Genomic DNA, 20,218 nt, shown 5'->3' with positions numbered 1-20,218 from the left:
GACGAGCGAGCGCGGACCTCGTGAGTGCTCACGTGTGGATCAGCTTGCCAACCCAAATGACATCTTTTCAAGATGTCTTCTGTTTAATTTCCAAAGCTCATCAACTACAGACAGTTTTTTAAAAAATGGATTTATTTAAATGTTAACAGGTCTTAGAGGCGGGCCCAGCACATCGGTTCGTGTGTGAAAACTCACAGGGGTGGGGTCTTTTGTTTGAACGCGTGGACTTTCCTATGCTAATGCCTGTCGAGTGCATAAATGTAATGGAAGAGATCCGGACCGCTTGGGCTGTGCGCAGCCCCTGCATGTGCGTGCAAGGAGGGAGGCCCGGGCGTGCCCGTCCACGTCTCAGCTGATTTGTGTCCAGACCTCCCGTCAAGAGGCACTGTTTAGCCAGAAGCCACCTTCACAAGGTGTTTGAGAAAGCATAAGATTTCAAGCCACGATACGAACATGACCCTTAACGAGTCACAGTATTTACTGTTTAGTACAGCCGGGGTTTTTTTTTTGGTCTTGTTTTCCGTTTTCCGTTTGTTTTTCAAGTGGTTTATAGGAGGTTTGGAAAGCAAACCTCTGGTTTTAAAACCTGCGTCTCACATTGCGATCTGTTAGTAAGTGTTGACTGGACTTGGCTTGCTTTCTCTGGCCCGACGCTCGGGCTGGCGGGGTCTCGTTGGTCCGCTGTAACTGATGCTGGTTTTCCTTTCCAGGGAAATGATGGCTGCGCTGCTCTTTTGATGCTTAAAACGAAGTACGCTCGTGCACGTTTGCCTCTGAATATATCCTACAAACAACATGCTTTCCCTATTTTTACTCACACCAGACCTCAGAGGCTTGACAAGTATTTACACTTACTTATCAACAGTGAAATTGCACTTGCCTCCACGATAAACAATTTTGATCCTTGGTGTCTGCGATTTTAATAGTGCTCTAGAAGTTCCGTCATCACACACACCCCCCAGACACCAATATTCATATAGGCACACGCACCACACACGCCCATGCAGATACCCAGACACCCACACACCTTGCCATTTTTCCATAAAACGAACAACTTTGCTGACGTGGTTTCAGTGTGTAGACGCCCCCAGGAATTTGTATGTATACAAAAGACATTTTAAAGTTTCTTTTTCGAGAGAGTTCTTTCTGACGAGCCGCCCTCCAAGCAGGAACGGAACGCGCCCAGTAAACTCCTGGCCGGGTGTCCTTCGCTGCAGGGCTCTGACGGCGGAACGTAACTGACTCCTCATCCCTGGTCTGGGGTCCTGTGTGTGCTCTCGGTGGCTGCGGGCCGTGCGCGGTCCAGGCTTTGCTGGCGCTGGCCTCCAGGGGCCCGAGCGCGCTTGGTGTTCTCGGCAGTGAATTGTTGCCATGTGGAAAATAGTGAAGTTGTAACCGAATATTGACGTTGTTAATGAGACGTCATGATTTTTTCTTTAACTGTCTATCTTTTCAGGTAGGGTTACCCATTACAGACATAACGTCTGCGTAGGACCCGCCAGGCTTGCTTCTTAAGGCTGGCACACACTTGAATGGCTGTTTCGTACAGACTCCTGCCAGCCCCAAGTGCTCCGTGTTCCCACTCGTGGTAGGCTGCTGCGGTTGAAACATTTTCTTTTACGTGTCACGTGACTGAAGTTTTACGTAAGATGTAGAAAGTCAAGGTTACAACGCCCTTTTCTAGCAGAAGTGATCTGTATGTTAACGCAGGGAACGTTTGCGTGCCTGGGTCCAGGGACACATTCCGTCCGAGGTATAGGTGATTCTGGGTCCCCAGAGGTGACTCACTCATAGAAGAATCTTCAGTTTTGAAAACCAACACGTTGCTTCTCAGAAGGCACAGTCACTACAACAACATGGTGTTTAGTGTCTCTTAAATCAACATTGATTAGAGGAACCTGGGTGGCTCAGTCAGTTAAGAGTCTGACTTCCGCTCAGGTCATGATCTCACAGTTTGTGAGTTCAAGCCCCGTGTCGGGCTCTGTGCTGACCGCTCAGAGCCTGGAGCCTGCTTTGGATTCTGGGTCTCCCTCTCTCTCTCTGCCCTTTCTCCGCTCGTGCTGTCTCTCAAAAATAAATTTTTAAAAAAATGTTAAATCATAACTTATTGAAGTATAAGATTTTTCTTCTGTTTTTTATTTTTATATCACATTAGGTTCTCTGCCTTAAGTGGAATGAAGAAGTACTCATGTGCTTTATTGCCTAAAAATAAGATTCGGCTTTAATAGCTTAGGTATTTTTTTTGTTGGTAATTTTTTTTTATTTTTTTTGTTTTGTTTTTTTAATTAGTTTTTTCTTTTTAATTTACATCCAGGGTATTTAGCATATAGTGCAACAATGATTTCGGGAGTAGATTCCTTAGGGCCCCTTACCTGTTTAGCCCTTCCCCCCTCCCACAACCCTCCAGCAACCCTCTGTTTGTTCTCCATATTTAAGAGTCTCTTATGTTTTGTCCTCTCCCTGTTTTTATATTATTTTTGCTTCCCTTCCCTTATGTTCATCTGTTTTGTCTCTTAAATTCCTCGTGTGAGTGAAGTCATAGGATATTTGTCTTTCTCTGACTAATTTCACTTAGCATAATACTCTTCATTTCCATCCACGTAGTTGCAAATGGCAAGATTTCATTCTTTTTGATTGCCGAGTAATACTCCATTGTATATATATACCACATCTTCTTTATCCATTCATCCGTCGATGGACATTTGGACTCTTTCCATACTTTGGCGGTTGTCGATAGCGCTGCTATAAACGTGGGGAGGCATGTGTCCCTTCGAAACAGCACACCTGTATCCCGTGGATAAATGCCTAGTAGTGCAATTGCTGGGCTGTAGAGTAGTTCTGTTTTTAGCTTTTTGAGGAACCTCCAGACTGTTTTCCAGAGTGGCCGCACCAGTTTGCATTCCCACCAGCAGTGCAAGAGGGTTCCCCTTTCTCTGCATCCTCGCCAACATGTGTTTTTGCCTGAGTTGTTAATGTTAACCATTCTGGCAGGTGTGAGGTGGTACCTCATTGTGGTTTTGATTTGTATTTCCCAGATGATGAGTGACGTTGAGCGTTTTTTCATGTGTCGGTTGGCCATCTGGATGTCTTCTTTGGAGAAGTGTCTATTCATGTCTTTTGCCTATTTCTTCACTGAATTATTTGGTTTTTGGGTGTTGTGTTTGATAAGTTCTTTGTAGATTTTGGATACTAACCCTTTATCTGATAATGTCGTTTGCAAATATCTTCTCCCATTCTGTCGGTTGCCTTTTAGTTTTGCTGATTGTTTCCTTCGCTGTGCAGAAGCTTTTTATTTTGATGAGGTCCCAGTAGTTCATTTTTGCTTTTGTTTCCCTTGCCTCCGGAGACGTGTTAAGTAAGAAGTTGCTGCAGCTGAGGTGAAAGAGGTTTTTGCCTGGTTTCTCCTCGAGGATTTTGATGGCTTCCTGTTTTACATTTGGGTCTTTCATCCATTCTGAGTTTATTTTTGTGTAGGTGTAAGAAAGTGGTCCAGGTTCATTCTTGTGCATGTCGCTGTCCCGTTTTCCCAGCACCACTTGCTGAAGAGACTGTCTTTATTCCTTTTTTTTTTTTAATTTTTTTTAACGTTTATTTATTTTTGAGACAGAGAGAGACAGAGCATGAACGGGGGAGGGTCAGAGAGCCAGGGAGACACAGAATCCGAAGCAGGCTCCAGGCTCTGAGCCATCAGCCCAGAGCCTGATGCGGGGCTCGAACTCACCGACCGCGAGATCGTGACCTGGCTGAAGTCGGACGCTTAACCGACTGCGCCACCCAGTCGCCCCAAGACTGTCTTTATTCCATTGGATGTTCTTTCCTGCTTTGTCAGAGATTACTTGGCCATACGTTTGTGGGTCCATTTCTGGGTCCTGTATTCTGTTCCATTGATCTGAGTGTCTCTTCTTGTGCCAGTGCCATACTGTCTTGATGACAGCTTTGTAATACAGCTTGAAGTCTGGGATTGTGATGCCTCCTTCTGTGGTTTTCTTTCTCAAGATTGCTTTGGCTAATTCGGGGTCTTTTCTGGTTCCGTACAAGTTTTAGGTTGGTTCTAGCTGTGTGAAGAATGCTGGTGTTACTTTGGTAGGGATTGCAGGTATTTTTAAACTATAATCTTGTAAGACTGAAATTAAGGTCATCTTTAGAAGTTTTGATAAGATCACCTCTGGTGTTTGTTTTTGGTAAGTCAGTCTGTATGCGGCTTCTGAATGGGGGCTCCAGGCAGAGGTCTGTGCCTCGCCATTTCGAGGTATCGGGTGCTGGGTCCACACGGCTGCTCGCAGCCTCAGGGCTTCTGCTTGGGGAGGAGCTGGGGATGAAAACGACATTTTCTAAGTCATATTTAACATTGAAAACCAACTCTAGCCCGCCAAATTGGGGCCAAATTTCTAATTCCTTACCGTGTTCCCCGTGGTAAAGTGCAAAGCAAACCAGCGATGGTAATGAGTTTCACGTCCCGCCCCCGCATAAGGTACCCGTGGCTGACGCTGCGCGAGCTGGTGCCAGCCAGCCATTGGCCGGCCGCTCTCCTTCCGAGGCGCAGACCCAGACCTAGGGGGCGCCCGCAGGCGGGGAGAAGCCCAGGGTGCTGCCCGGCCAGGACCTGCGCTGCTCGGGCCGATCCGTCCGTGCGGGCCCTGGTAGCGGGGCGGGCTGCCATGGGGAGGAAGCAAGGTTTCGGGAGCAGGGTTTGCTCTGCCTTCGTGTGTGAGGCCCTTGTGATTGCCCCGGACACGGTGCCCGAGCTGCCCACGTGGGGTCTGCTTCCTGCACGTGTTGTGGTAGCAACGTGGCCCGCCTGCTGGACAGAATAAAAGCGTCAACGCTTCTTTAGTTAAAATAAAATCCAAGTGTTGTCTGATGGAGCGGACCGCCCCGGTGCCGGACGGGCCTCTTTCCCAGATAACTTCAGGGCTGCCGGTGACGGCCACCTGATCCCAGTGGTCTGCGGCGTGGCCCTGTGTCAGCGCTCCGGGCTTGCGGGCTGTGCGCACTCCCTCGCTCTTCCTGACTTTCGGGTCTGTTGTGGAGCCTTCCCCGGGGCTCTGGTGCCGCCCTGCCCGGCACCCCTCGTTCTGAAGGAGAAGCGTGTGTCTCCGTGTCGCGGTTCCCCAGCTTCCGCGGACACGGTGCGCGCGGAGCCCAGGCCCGGGACTCTCGAGGGAAAACCTGGTAAAATGTCAGGGTGTCTGACTGACCTCCCCGTTGTAATTGTCACATACAGGTCTTGGGACGGGTCTGCAAAAAAAAAGCAACACTGTTTCGTGAGCTGGAGGTGAGCCCGAGCCCATGACCGCTTACCTGGAGCAGGCTCATTCCGTGGCGGGTATTTTTCACGAACGGCTCAGGGTTTTCTCTGTGATGCCGGAGGGTGGGATGTGACGATGAACTGATCTTTAGAACGACAGCGTGTGTTATTTGGGAGGTTTTAGTGCAATTAAATTGATTCTGTGTGGAATCCTTTATGGCAGAATCAAACCGCTCCTCATATTATTTTTGACTGGGTTGTCATAGAAACAGAACAAAAAGAAACGGGGTTTTTTGGTGCAGGTTTCTGCTCACCATACGTCTCCCTGAAACGGTAATTTCACTGAATGAACAAACACTAAAACAAGAGTCCAAAACCCATCATCACGGGACCCCCCTCGGGGGGCCTTGGCCCCCAGCGCGCGAGGGTCTCGTCGAGTGGCGAGCTGTCGCTGCCCGCGGGCCTGGCTGCCGTGTGCGGCCCGCGTCGCTGCACGGACAGAGCGAGCGTCTCTCCAGGCACACAGAGAGGAAGAATAACATATTTTAACAGGTGGTTTTGCATCCGGAGAATCTCATAGACTTACATCGTCCACCCTAATCCCCACGAGAGGCGGCAGGTTCTGGATTGAGCCGCCACGGCCTGTCCTTGGTCCGCGCTGAGGGGCCCGACGGCCATTGTGGACGGGAGACGCTTCCAGGCTCTAGTTTCGTGGCGCTCTGGCTTCTTCCCGTTGCCAGCACTCGGGACGCACAGAAACAACTCGCTTGGATTTCACTGCTTCTCTTGCGTCCTTCTGATAGAGATGTCAGTGAGCTGAAAACTGCTGAGGGAGGGAGGATGCGCAGAGGCCAGGGGAAGGCCGAGAAGCCGCAGGCCTGAGTCAGCCGTAAATCACCGGGTCCGATCTGGGGTCGGGGAGGATCGGGGCTGCTGACCGCGGGCACCCGCAGCACATACTCCGGCCGCAGGAGTGTTGCACGCTGGTTAAGTTTAGCATCGGTGGGACAGGTGTCCCGGACAGGGGAGCAGAGTCTGACTCCGCCTCGGAGTCTGATCTGGTTCCACGTCGGGAGAGTGGGAAGGCCGGGGGAGGGGGGCCCAGAAGGACAGATGGGGTGCTGGCCAGACAGACAGCAGAGCAAAACGCCTTGTCTTCCTCTGCCCAGGTCCCGGTCCCGGTCCCCTCGGAGAAGAGCGCACTCTCCTGAGAGACGGAGGGAAGAGAGGAGCGTCCCCACCGCCTACCGGATGAGTAACAGTCCGGGCGTCAGCCGGAAGCGGACCCGGTCCAGGTGGGGGTCTGTGAGCTCACAGAGCGTGTACAGGAAGTGTGCAGATGGGGCACACGCCTGGAGGCGGGGCTGGGGACACCCGGCGGCTGTCCCTCGGACCCTGAGCCCTTCCGGTGACTCCGAGCGCAGGTGGCTCCGTCGTGCCGGGGTCCGGTGGCTTCTGGCACGCCCTGCACCGGCCCCCACGTGGAGCTGCTGCGGGCCCCACACGCACCCTGCTGACAGGGAAGGGAGTGTGGGGACACTGGACAGGGGAAGTGAGGGAATGCCTGCTGCCGCCCAGGGAGCAGGTGGCCGTGGGCCGGTGTTCCTGAGCGTCGACCCCTCAGCCACCACGCCTGGCCCCGGGGCCTCTGTCCCAACCAGCCGGCGTCCCCAGCTGCCCCTCCTGGGGAGGGACTCCAGGGCCCCACACGGAAACCCCTGCGTCCCTTGAAGGACACGCCCAGGCCATCTGTGCCTCCCTGGGGCACGCGGTGGACAGGCCAGAGCATGCTGAGTCCTCCCGTCCAGCCGGGGTGCTGCCCGCTGACCGCTTTGCGTCACTCAGCCTCTTTGTTTCCGTCCTCCCTGGAAGGGAGCGGCCTCACTGGTGTGTCCCTGTGCGGGAGCCCGCAGCCCCGGCTCCGCCAGCTGGGCAGGGAGCAGCACGCCCGACACGGAGGGGCCCAGAGGGGGCGGGGCAGGTTCCCTACCTGCTGCCGCGGGTGTGTGAGTCCAGACACGCGGGGTCCCTGAACCTCCCCGACCGCAGAGCCGAGTGGCAGGTGTCAAGAGCCCGGCGGTCACCTGCTCCTGCCCTTCTTGACGGTACCTGCAGCGGCCGCGGGTCCGAAACGACGTTTCTACCGGAAACCTGTCCCTGCCATGTGGCGGGTTACGTGACCGCTCCGTTCCCTGGTGAGACGTGATCTCTTGCCCTTCAGACGGCAGTCAGCCAAGGAGCTGCAGGGCTCGCGGGGTCCGGCAGGCGGGCTCGGGCACGCCCGCTCCGTGCACTTGCGGCTGCCGCTTCGTCCCGCCGGGAGCACCGGGGCGGCGTGGCGACAGTGGGAGGGCATTTCCGCGGGTGCTCCCTGAACACACGGAATCCGTCGTCCCCCTTGGTGGACGTAAAGGGCAAATAGACGGTCTCAGGTTAATTCCTCGTAACAAAAGATCTCTCCTGGCAGGTGCTTTCTTGCTCTGCCCTCAAATTAACCTTCACGTTAAATGAGCGATCTCGGGAGAAGGCGCTGGTTTTATCCAGAATCCTGAGACCTCGTGTGCTCACTGCAGCTTTAACGAGTCGTACAGAACAAGTGAGGCTCCGTGCCCGGGCCTGACCCCAGGGGGTGGGAAGCCGTGCCTCGGGCCCCGCAGAGGGCCTGATGTGCCCCGTGCCCCGGGCGTGTCAGCGCCACAGCTGGACGGCGTCCCCTCCAGCCTGTGCGCAGAGCAGCTGCGGGGCCGGTGCCGTGCATGGTGGCAGGTGGCTGATTCCCCACCGAGCCGGGGCTGCCTTAACCCTGTCCGGTCAGCCAGGCCCAGGGGACGGTGCCGCCCCCACAGCTGAAGGATGGCGGCTACAAGCTGATCACTGAATGCCGCTTTCACTGACTCCTGGCCTTAAATTTTTAATTAAATTTTCAATAGGCAGTCTTTTTTTTTTTTTTTAAGTTTATTTATTTTTGAGAGGGAGAGAGAGAATCCCAAGCAGGCTCCACACTGTCAGCGCAGAGCCTGATGTGGGGCTCAAACTCAAACTGTGAGATCGTGACCTGAGTTGAAACCGAGAGTTGGACGCTTACCTGACTGAGCCACCTAGGCGTCCCAGTTTTTTAATAGATAGTCTTAGACTTCCTCCTTAAAAGCCATACAGCGGGGGCGCCTGGGTGGCCCCATTGGTTGAGCATCTGACTCTTGATCTCTGCTCAGGTCATGATCTCCTGGTTCGTGAATTTGAGCCCCATGCACTGACAGGGAGGAGCCTGCTTGGGATTCTCTCTCTTTCCTCTCTCTGTTCCTCCGTCTCAAAACAAATTTTATTTAAAAAAAAAAAATGTACAACGAATATCCATATGCATGTAACTGCCAGCTCGATTCAGCAGGGCCCACGTTTTTCTTTTTCTTTTTTTTTTTTACAGTTTTTATTTTTTTTATTTTTTATTTTATTTTTTTTCAATATATGAAGTTTATTGTCAAATTGGTTTCCATACAACACCCGGTGCTCATCCCAAAAGGTGCCCTCCTCAATACCCATCACCCACCCTCCCCTCTCTCCCACCCCCCATCAACCCTCAGTTTGTTCTCAGTTTTTAAGAGTCTCTTACGCTTTGGCTCTCTCCCACTCTAACCTCTTTTTTTTTTTTTTTTTTCCTTCCCCTCCCCCATGGGTTTCTGTTAAGTTTCTCAGGATCCACATAAGAGTGAAAACATATGGTATCTGTCTTTCTCTGTATGGCTTATTTCACTTAGCATCACACTCTCCGGTTCCGTCCACGTTGCTACAAAGGGCCATATTTCATTCTTTCTCATTGCCACGTAGTACTCCATTGTGTATATAAACCACAGTTTCTTTATTCATTCATCAGTTGATGGACATTTCGGCTCTTTCCACAATTTGGCTATTGTTGAGAGTGCTGCTATAAACATTGGGGTACATGTGCCTCTGTGCATCAGCACTCCTGTATCCCTTGGGTAAATTCCTAGCAGTGCTATTGCTGGGTCATAGGGTACATCTATTTTTTGAGGAATCTCCACACTGTTTTCCAGAGCGGCTGCACCAATTTGCATTCCCACCAACAGTGCAAGAGGGTTCCCGTTTCTCCACATCCTCTCCAGCATCTATAGTCTCCTGATTTGTTCATTTGGGCCACTCTGACTGGTGTGAAGTGATACCTGAGTGTGGTTTTGATTTGTATTTCCCTGATGAGGAGTGACGTTGAGCATCTTTTCATGTGCCTGTTGGCCATCTGGATGTCTTCTTTAGAGAAGTGTCTATTCATGTTTTCTGCCCATTTCTTCACTGGGTTATTTGTTTTTCAGGTGTGGAGTTTGGTGAGCTCTTTATAGATTTTGGATACTAGCCTTTTGTCCGATATGTCATTTGCAAATATCTTTTCCCATTCCGTTGGTTGCCTTTTAATTTTATTGGTTGTTTCTTTTGCTGTGCAGAAGCTTTTTATAGGGCCCACGTTTTTCTGTGTGGCTATCCCCCTCACGCCTCCCCCCTCTTTTGCGTGTATTCTGTGACAACTCCAGGGCCAACCGTACTGTGCAGGGTTGGACTTGTCTTACTGTGTCCTCCTGGAGGGGTCCGTGGTGAACATTTGGCAAGAGCGCTACACAGGTGGTGTGGGACTTCCGTGCGCATCACACCCCGCTGTCACATCCTCAGTGATGGCTGTCGGATGGCTTGGTCGAGGCTGCGTGCCCCACGCAGGGGGTCGTGAGTGGGTAAGGTGGTGGGCCCCTGCAGGCGACCTGGCGGTGGGAGTGTGACAGCACAGACGTCCCACTGATAGCCACTCTCCTCTCACTGGCCTCGGCATCCCCGGTGCGGAGTTGGTTCTGACATCGGTAATGGCAAAACGCTGGCTTTCGGATTCCGTCTTTCCTTCTCTAAAGAAGGCACACACACCCTTAGTTTCGGTGCCACTGTGGTCTTTGGGGCTCGGGGTTTGCTTTTCCGTCTGTTGTGCACTAATCTGTTTCCGTCTGTTGTGCCAGGACTAACGTGACCGTGACACCATCTCACATTTGGCCCCGCGGTTCTCCAAGCACTTTGTTGCTTTTTGGCACAAGGTACTCCGGGCTTAGCTGGTGCTTTCCCTGCCCCAGCACCGGGGTCGGCTGTTCGTCCGAGGAACCCCGGTTCCTGTTACTGAGTGTTTGGACGTTAGGATACGGTTGCGTTGAATTTTTTGAAGAGTACAAATCATGGGAATATTTGGCCACGTTGTATCACAGAGCTTCTCAGCAGGACGCCCAGTGTTTTGTTACAGCAGATAGTCCGTGATTCGTCGATTCGTCAGGGGTTTTGCCGTTGAACTCCTCGTGCTCAGCACACCCGTGGGTGTTGAGTGGGGGGAGTGCCCCGCCGTTACAGGCTCCAGTGCACCAAGCGTCACCGGTCCACGGCAGACTTTGTCATCGAAGGGTGCGTGTCTTCATTCCCTAGAGCAGCCACCGGAAAGAAAAAGGAGATAAAACCCAACAGAGGACATAAAACAGAACCTTAAAAAATGACTTGACTGAAAAGAAAGCAGGAAGTGGGGGAGGGCAGGAAAACTGCACGTGGACGACGGAAACGGGAGGGTCACCGGGTCAGCGTCGCCCTCACGGATGCAGGGCGACTGGACACCAGTTACGAGGCAGAAGCCTTAGGCTGTGCTGGAGACAACGCCTCGTGCTAGGCCGCTTGCAGGGGCGCCTTCGGTGTGCACGTAGGTCGGGCGCTGAGACACGGGGAGAGGCACCCGCCGGTCCGGCTGCTGGGGCACATGCCTCTTGATCTCGGGGTCGCGAGCCCCTCGTGGGGTGTAGAGATGTCTTGATGGGGACAGGTGCACGTGCGGCGCTGTGAGCAGAAAGGCCCCGCGGCCGCGCTGACAGCAGGGGCCAGAGGAGCGCCAGGCTCGTGAGGACGTGGCTTCCAACGTGGGCGCTGAGACTGAGCGGAAGCAGAAGCTGAGGCACCCGGGGGCCAAGTAGACAACAGCGTGGATCTAGAAACTGTAAACGGTCACCCGACTGGCTCGTGCAGCGTGCTGTTAGTCCTTGAAGACTCCGACGACAGAGTGTGTCATGTGTTTCCTCAGCACATGGCAGCAAGTGTGGAACTCTTTGCAAAGATACGTGGAGGGCGCCTGGGTGGCTCAGTCAGTTAAGCGTCTGACTCTTGATTTTGGCTCGGGTCACGCACTTGTGGTTCTTGGGATCAAGCCCCGTGTTGGGCTCTGTGCTGATGGTGTGGAGCCTGCTAGGGATATTCTCTCTCTCTCTCTCTCTCTCTCTCTCTGTCTCTCTCCCCACTCACACACACATGCTCTCAAAATAAACTTAAAAATCTGGAAGATCCCCAAGTATTGGGAAGTTAACACCTTTCTAAATTACCCATAGGTCAAAGACAAATTCACAAGAGAAAGTAGAAAATGTTTTAAAATGAACGGCAGTGAACATGTAGTGCAGCCACATCTTTAACGTGCAGGTGCGCATAGAAGGAAGTCAGTAGCGTTAAATGTCTGTGTCAGAAAAGAAGGAAGGTCTGAAAATAACGATCTAATGTTTTCTAGAAACTAGAAAGCACTAGTTTAGCTAGTGCTAAAAAAGAAAGCACTAGAAAAAGAGCAAATTAAACCTAAAGGAGGTGGAAGCAAGGAAGTAATAAAGGTGAGATCAGAAATCAAGAAAATGAAAACTGATTATTTTCAAATTCATGTGGAACTGTGAAGAGCCTGGATAGCCCAAGCAGGTCCTGAGAAGGAGAAGCAAAGCAGGAGGCCTCAGTCCCAGATGCCAAGTCCCTTGAGAGCAGCAGTGAGCCAAGCAGAACAGACCAGAAAACCCGGAAATGGACCCACAGTTACATGGTCAACTCACCTTCAACAAAGCAGGAGAGAGGATCCAGTGGGAAAAAGACAGTCTCTTCTGCAAGCTGGGTTGAAGAAACAGGACAGCAACGTGCACCATGAACCCGGACTGCGTTCTTACACTGTGCACGAAAATAAACTCAGAGCGGATGGAAGGGGTGCCCGGGGGGCTCAGTCTGTTAAGCATCTGACTCTTGATTTCGGCTCAGGTCATGATCTCACGATCGAGCCCCACATCAGGCTCTGCACTGACAGCGTGGAGCCTGCTAGGGATTCTCTCTCTCCCTCCCTCCCTCCCTCCCTCCCTCCCTCCCTCCCTCTCTCTCCCTCTCCCCCCCCCCCACTCTCTCTTTCTCTCACTCAAAATAAATTTTTAAAAATGGATGAAAGACCTAAATGTGAGACAGGAAGGTATAAAAATCCTAGAAGACAGGGGTGCCTGGGTGGCTCAGTCAGTTGAGCGTCCGGCTTTGGCTCAGGTCATGATCTCATAGCTCATGAGTTCCAGCCCCGATTCGGGCTCTGTGCTGACAGCTCAGAGCCTGGAGCCTGCTTCTGCTTCTGTGTCTCCCTCTCTCTCTGCCCCTAACCCACTCGCATTCTGTGTCTGTCTCTCTCCAAAATAAATAAACATTAAAAAAAATTTTGTTTAAATCCTAGAGGAGAAAATAGATAGAAAACCTCATTGACATCAAGTACAGCCATTTCTTTCTAGACACGTCTCCGGAGGCAAGGGAAACAAAAGCACAAATGAACTACTGGGACCTCATCGATATAAAAAGCTTCTGCACGGCGAAGGAAACAATCAGCAAAACTAAAAGGCAGCCTATGGAATGGGGGAAGATATTTGCAAACGACATAGCGGATAAAGGGTTAGTATCCAAAATCTACAAAGAACTTATCAAACTCAGCTCCCCCAAAAACGAATAATCCAATCTAAAAATGGGCAGAAGACACGAACAGACGTCTCTCCAAAGAAGATATGTGGATGGCCAGCAGACACAAGAAAAGATGTTGGGGCGCCTGGGGAGCTCAGTCAGAGTGTCCGACCCTGCTCGGGTCATGATCTCACTGTTTGTGAGACTGAGCCCTGTGTCGGACTCCTTGCTGGGTGTGGAGCCTGCTTGGGATTCTCTGTCTCTTTCTCTCTCAAAGGAGAAGAAAAAGAAAAACCCACTAATTCAGAGAGATACGTGCACCCTCTGCTCGTAGCAGCAGCAGCAGCCAGGCTGTGGCAGGAGCCCACGTGTCCGTCCGTCGGTGAACAGATAACGATGTGTGTGCACACGATAGGGTGTCACTCTTCTACGAGAGTAAAATCTTGCCGTTCGCTCGGATGTCCCTCGCGTGGGATGTACAAAATGAAGCAAGTGGACAGACACACAGACCCTGAATACAGAGAACGGACCAGTGGTGGCCGGCCGAGCGGGAGGGGGACAGGCTTCAGGTCGTGGGAGGAGGCGTAGGGAGCACAGCCCGTGGCGGCTCTGTCGGTGACCGACAGCGGCTGCCGTCGTGAGCACCGCGTCACGCGGGTCCCGTCACCGCGGCCTGGAGCCGATGTAGCTGTGTTATCTGTACTTTGGTTTTGTTAAGGAAGAGGCGGGGGGAGAAAAGGGGAAACAGACTAGGGACAAAACTGAAAAGTTGGTTCTTTGAAAATGATCAGGAAATTGGTAAATCCTTAGGTTGATCAAGAGTGAAAACCTACGGACAATTAAAGAATAATAAGGAAATATATATTTTTCTAGCTAACTTAACAACGTAGATGAAATGGACAAATTTCTTGAAACATCCAGGCGGCCACCACGACAGCTAAAGAAATAGAAAATCTAAGTAATTCTGCCAAATAATTTGTTTGTAATTTAAAACCGCAGAACTCCAAGCCCAGACGACTTTCATCATTAAATTCTAACAAATATTCAGGGAAGAAGAGATATGCCAGTTTAGAGACGGTCTTGGCAACACAGAACGTTTCGCTCACCTCGTGAGGCACCACGGCCGTGGCTCCTGAAGAGGCGTGTGTGTGGTGTATGTGGGCAGGGTCGCATATGCGCAGGGCGAGGGAGGGCGAATGGGGACAGGGACATGTGTGGCAAGGGTGTGTGTGGACAGGGGCGCGAGTGGTAGGCGACATCGTTCGCGTCTCTTCTCCCCGCTGATGGACCCAGTGCGCCCCGTCAGGACTCCACCGACATCTCGCAGGGACTGGCGAGCGACCGGATGCCCGGTCCGTGCGGAAACAGGGGACCTGGAGCGGCCACCACGGTCTCTCAAAGGACAGGGTTGAAGGGCGCCTGCTGCCCATTTCAGACCCGCCAGGAGGCCTCCAAGGAAAACTAGGAGCCATAGCGTTACAACGAAAGGGGCGCCACAGCAGCCCGTGAGGAGAGGAGAGGCGGCCTGTGCCGGCCCTGAGCGCGCGGAGGCCCCCGGAGGCAGGGAGCGGTGTACGTGACCTCGCTGGGGTTAAAAACCTCACTCTCAAGTCGGGGCTGAGAGCGCAAAGAGGCACCCACAGGCCAGGAGACACTCGCACAGCGCCACCCCCGACGAAGGGGACAGGTGACGTGAAGGACGTTCCATAAACGCAGGCTGAAGCCGCTGCCCCTGGCGTGGCCGCTGCGTGTGGCCCTCCGGGCACTCGCTCGCCATAGACACCCGCCCACGAGAGCAGCTCCACTTGTGATCGCCCGGAGCGGCAACGGCCCGGGTGAGCGTCCACGGGAGAGAGCAGCGGCGTGGCAGTGGGCCCTGCACGGTGCTGCGGCAGCAGCCAGAACAACAGCCAGTCTGTGGGCGGCACGGATTGGGCAGGGGCCCCCGGACTCGGAAGAGCCACGCTGTGATTCCACTGGTGTGTGTTTTCATCGAGGGGATGCAGATCAGAGCAGGGGTCCCCTCTGTGGGTGGGAAAGGGGGTCCGGTGACTGGAGGCAGCAGGGAGGGAACTTTCTAGAACGGTGGCTCCTGATGCCGAGAGGAGTCCGTGCATCATGACGCCCACACCTTGCGGAACGCCGCCGGCAGCGCTAAGACCGTCGTGTGTCTCTGGATGAAAAGCGCACCTCACGTTTTCTAAAAAGAAGGGATTCTGTCATTCCTCAAGCAGGTGCTCTGGAAGTTTCGTCCACGACATCAAGCTGTCGTCAGACTGAGCCTGACTCACGGGCAGGGATCGCCAGCCTGCCTCTCGTCGGCCCCTGAGCGCGGCCACGGAAACCGATCCGACTGGGGGCTTAAACCATCGTGGGCGACTGCCACGTGCTGCCACATAGGTCATCGTCTCTGCTGCTTCCTCTGAGGTCCTAGCGCACGCGTGCGGGCATAAACTCCGCACAGAACTTCTGCAAGTTCAGAAAATAGGCGTGCTGGGTGGCTTCCGTGTGCGCCTGTCCAGTTGTGGACACCCTCGTCCTTGCTGGCGCGTGAGGCCGCCTGCCCGAGGCCCTGACCCACCGGGGACCCCGCCTCCGCAGCCAAGCGTGAGTCACTGCACCTCTGGCTTTTTGCGACGACGGCACCATGGGGGCCGGGCGGGTGGGCACGTGGGCGGGCCGTGAGGCATCCCCAGGGCATCCTCATCCCCAGGTGAGGCATCCCCAGAGCACAGACCTGGGACACCTTACGCAGTGAAGACAATGCAGGTTCCACTTTTCCTGAGATCCCTTCGTCCGCGAGGCCCAGATGGGCACATGTGACAGTGTCATGACCCCACTTTCCATGTACGGTTCTCAAGCACGTTCTCCACCACCCGCCAGCCACCCGTCGGTCTCGTGTGGCCGGGCAGAGTTTCCAAACAGCCAGCGACCCCCCTTTCTGGAGGAACCAAAGGCAAGAGAGCAGGGACGCTCGGTGCCTGTCCGGACCGCAGGCTGCTCTGACCTCCCGCACGTGCTCTCTTCTTGAGTGTGTTTTGGGGAGTGGGCGGGGGGCGGGTGGGGGACAGGACGGTTCGGAGGGTGGTGGGGACAGGGATGGGCTCTGCCGTCACAGGAAGCTGAGGGCAGAGAGAAGGAGCGCTTTTGTGCACGCGGTACCCGGCTTAGAGAATCCCCCGTTTCTTGCTAGAAGTTCTCCAGTCGGCGTGACTGGATAAGCAGCGTGAGTGGCACCGGGTCGCTCTCCGTGGGTGTCCTACGTGCCGACTGCTGGCCTCTGGACACGGGGTGGGGACAGACCGCCTCCGGACAGGGTGGCCTGCGTTCCGTCCTGGGTGGCCTTTGCTGCATCTGTCTGTCGGGAGTCAAACAGAATGCTCAGCGCTTCGAAAAGCAGTTCGCCCGTGTGGACGGGTCCCTTGGAAACCACTCGAAACTCCTCCAGAGCCCCGGGTGTCTTTGTCTGAACCTGCTTTCCCTACAGGAGCCCCCACGAGAAGAAGAAGAAGAGGCACTCACGGTCACGGACCGAGTCCAAGGCCGGGTCCCAGTCGGCGTCCCCGAGCAAGCAGTCCGCACGCCGGCACACGGCCCACTCGGCCAGCATCTCTCCCGTGGAGAGTCGGGGCTCCAGCCTGGAGCGCTCCAGGTAACCCCACGGACCCCTGCCCGTCGCCCAGATGGCGAGGGGGAGGCGGGCGCGGGAGGCGGTCAGAGCTGGGGCCAGGCCTCGGGAGCACCCGTCCGGGAGTCCCTGAGCGGCCTGCTCCTCCGTGGCTCTCCCCGACGTCAGAGACGAGAGTGGGTGTGGGGCGGGCCGGCCACCTTCCTCCGATGTGGAGGACGTCCCACGGTCAGCTCCGCTGGGAAAGCCTGTCTTAGTGTGAGGGCAGCCGTTCTGAAGCCACCCGACAACGGTGCCCTTGTTCTCACCGGCACCCACTGGGGAGCCCAGCGTGATTGTGGGGCAGCTGGGCACGGGGGTCCGCGGTGTCCCGGCCCCAAAGGCCACCTGTCGCGCCACTCGCTCCAAGCCCCAGAAGTCAGGGGTGGAACCGTCACTCCCGACGGAACAGGCCAGGTGATCTCAGAGGTTGTGGCTGTCACGTGAGTGGCAGCACGCCGTCGGCAGCACGGGCGTGGGTGTCCCTGTGGCCGTGGCCATCGGGAGGCGTTTGCCAGACCCGCCAGCTGCCCGTGCACCCAGCGCCTGGGGAGGGGTCGCTCAGGAGGAGGGTCGCGGGCCCACAGCCCCCGGGCGGTCACTCAGAACCCAGACAGGAAGGAGTGCGGGCCCGGCCGCCGCCGGCTGTCTGGGAGGTGGCGTCACGCCCCAGCGTCCCCAGCGTGCCCAGCGTGGACCAGCTTTCCGGCGCTCCCGTCCGGCCCTGCCGTTCGCTGCGTGCGCCTCACGGAACGTGCGTGGAAAATGTTTCCTGAGTTAGCTTGCACTTCGTAAAATATTTCAAACGTCTGTAGCGTGAGGCATAAAAGCAAAGTGTATATTTATGACGATCACTTGTCTTTTAAAGACACTAGCAGCGAATACGGTAAAATGCTTAATTTTGAAGCCTCTGACCTTTCTCTGTGTTCGCATTAGGGGCGTTTCTCAGGAAAAAGACGGCCAGATCTCCTCAGCAATTGTTTCCTCCGTGCAGAGCAAAATAACTCAGGTAACGGCCGCCGGCTCCCTCCCTCCCTCCCTCCCTCCCTCCCCTGCCCCGTCCGAGGGGCCCCTGACCCTGCGGCCCGCGGGGACCCCACTCAAGTCGGTCTCCCAGCCCCGCACGGCAAGCCGTCCAGACCCCTGTGTGTCTCCCCGCGCAGGACCTCATGGCCAAAGTGAGGGCGATGCTGGCGGCTTCGAAGAACATGCAGACCAGCGCCTCCTGAGGCCCGGGCTGCGGAGAGCCAGCGAGCGCACAGACCCGTCCGCACGCCGTCCGTGCTCCCCCGGGACGCCCCGGGCCGTCGGCGGTTTTTGTAAATTAATTTTTGATGACATTTTCAGTTTAAGATTTTTGACCAGCAGTCTCTTACCTGTATATTTGTAAATAATATCATGTTTCTGTGAAAATGTATTATCAAATAAAATGGGAGGAAAACACCTTTTCTAGCTAGCGACTGTGGGGCGGTTTCTTCCTTGTTTAGCCCGTGAGTTTGTTTTTACCCTTTGCCACCAGGCTCCCGGCGGGTGGTTCGCGTTGCGGCCCCCGCACCCCCGCCGCGGTCAGCGCTCAGGCGCCTCGTGCAGGCAGCGGGGCCGCGGTTCACCCTCGTCTGCGTCCCCGCCCGGCCCCTCCTTGGCCCGGCCCCTGGGGACCTCTCGACGGTCGACTGGCGTCGGCCTCGGGGATGAGACACGGACCTGCTGCCCTGCCCGGAGTCGCAGGCCAGGTCACCCGAGAGAGACCGTTCCTGGGCCGGGCTTGACTCGCAACACCGAAAGGACTCGCCGCCCGGCCGAGGTCCGAGCTTCAGAGCGGTGCTGCCGTCGCCCTGCGGGGGGAATGTCCTGCTCTGCGCGCGCTCCGCCCGCCCTGCCCGCGGCCCGGGCCTGGCCAGACGGAGAAGTGGAACTTGTCTGTTTTCCTTCTTCCGAAGCGGGCTCCTTCCCGGCGGCTGCTGCACCAGACCGTAGGGAAGACCTGGCGCGGGGGCGGGCGGCTGTGTGCGGGCAGGCGTGGGGGAGGCGGGCGCCACAGCCGGCTGGACCCCGCCACCGCGTGTCCTTCCTGTGTGGCCAGCTTCACGCCACGCCCTGTCCTTTGTGTCCGTGTCGGCCTTTGAGATGCCTCTGCGGCTCCAAGGACCTGCCCGGCCCTGCTGGTCTCCCCCTCACTGGGCCACGTGGGGACTAAGCCTGTGGCCTCCGATGGCGGGCGGGCGGCCGCGTGCGGCACCCTCACGCAGGCGTTACGTCCCTGGCCGTGGAAGGGCGGGTCACGGCTTCGATTTCGACGCGAGCGCCTGCCCGCCATCCAGACGGCCTCCGCCAAATCATCGAGACCCTCCTGCGCCCTCCCCGGGCAGCGCGACCTCAGATGCCCGTCGCTGCTGCGTCGTTTCTGCGCTTCGGGTGACCTGGAGTGGCTGCTCCGACGTTGGCCCGTCCGTTCAGCCGGCCCCTTGGCCGGCTGTTACCCCCCCGAGCGTCTTACCTGTTCGCCGCGCTCCGCACAGTCCCCTCAGCCCTTTGGGCGTGATTCATCTTTAAGTAATTTTCTTCCAATTCGTCCTTATCTTTGGTTATGGTTTTCACGTGCAAACACGGCTGTTACCTGTGACCATTCGCTTCTTCCTGGGGCCTCCGGCAGGGCCCGTGCGAGGTGCCGGGAGGCCCGCCTTGTCCCTCCTCACTTGTTTGCGTCGTTGGCGTGCAGGGTGCCGTTTCCACTCGCAGGAGTCAGAAACCAGAGTCACAGCAGGGAGGTGACCCCCGGGGGTGGGGGTAGCTTCACGGCCAGGTGGGCACAGCTTTGCACACCGCGCCCCGGAGAGCCCACCCAGACAGCCACGTGGCGTGGGTTGTGTGCTTGGGGGACCGTCCCACACAGGGAAGTGGGAGGACCACGCAGCGTGGCTTCCCATCCCGTGGGCTCCGCCTTGGTCCGGGGAGGCGCACGCTCAGGCTGCACAGATGGACAGGGACCCGTGCCGAGCTCGCCCACCGCGTGTCCTGCCACAGGTCCTGGGCGACGGGACAGGCTTCGGGGCGAACGCGCGACCCCTGCCGTCCTCAGGAGACACAGGCAGTGCGCCGGGCCCAGAGCTTTCCCCCTGCACAGATTGTCCCGCGGCTCCTGGATGCGCCAGTAAGAATGTTCTCCGCAGCGACTTCCCACCTGCTCGCCCACTGGCTCCTGAGCCTCACTCACTCACCGAGTGGCTCTCACTCGGCCGCGCTGGTTCCCCACGTGACCTGCACACTTCCGGGGCCGATCCCCGGCTGCCCCGCCAGGTTCCCGGGTGAGGGCCCTTCGCCGAACCCGCGGCCCCAGCTGTCAGGTTGCACCTGCCGTTTGGTCACGTGGTTACGTATGCTCTCGTGGGGGCGCCGGGGTGGCTCGGGTGGCTAAGCGTCCAACTCCTCCACTCAGGTTGTGATTTCACGGGTCGTGATCTCACAGTCGTGGGATCGGGCCCCATGTCAGCTTCTCCCAACTGTCAGGGTTCGAGCTCCGGCCGCAGCTTTCAGCGGGCACGGCGCACGCGGTCTCC

The 20,218-nt window shown here is 55.8% G+C and overlaps 1 protein-coding gene across 4 annotated transcripts in view; it reads left to right on the top strand.

The window, feature by feature from the left end:
* Positions 1-18,118, top strand: part of SFSWAP (splicing factor SWAP) — a 69,505-nt gene extending 51,387 nt beyond the window's left edge. For 3 of the 4 annotated variants that reach the window (XM_047827055.1, XM_047827056.1, XM_047827057.1), the window contains 4 exons: positions 6,418-6,543; positions 16,482-16,646; positions 17,598-17,670; positions 17,825-18,118. In XM_047827055.1, coding sequence (XP_047683011.1) covers positions 6,418-6,543; positions 16,482-16,646; positions 17,598-17,670; positions 17,825-17,890 — 430 coding nt within the window. In that variant the 3' untranslated portion in view covers positions 17,891-18,118. Of the gene's footprint in view, positions 1-710; positions 1,391-6,417; positions 6,544-16,481; positions 16,647-17,597; positions 17,671-17,824 lie in introns of those variants that run through there. The other variant, XM_047827059.1, reaches the window with a different exon arrangement.
* Positions 18,119-20,218: the final 2,100 nt, after the last annotated feature.

Source organism: Prionailurus viverrinus, chromosome D3 (genome assembly GCF_022837055.1).
Source record: "Prionailurus viverrinus isolate Anna chromosome D3, UM_Priviv_1.0, whole genome shotgun sequence".
NCBI lineage: Eukaryota > Metazoa > Chordata > Mammalia > Carnivora > Felidae > Prionailurus > Prionailurus viverrinus.
This window is presented reverse-complemented; position numbering and strand designations above follow the sequence as displayed.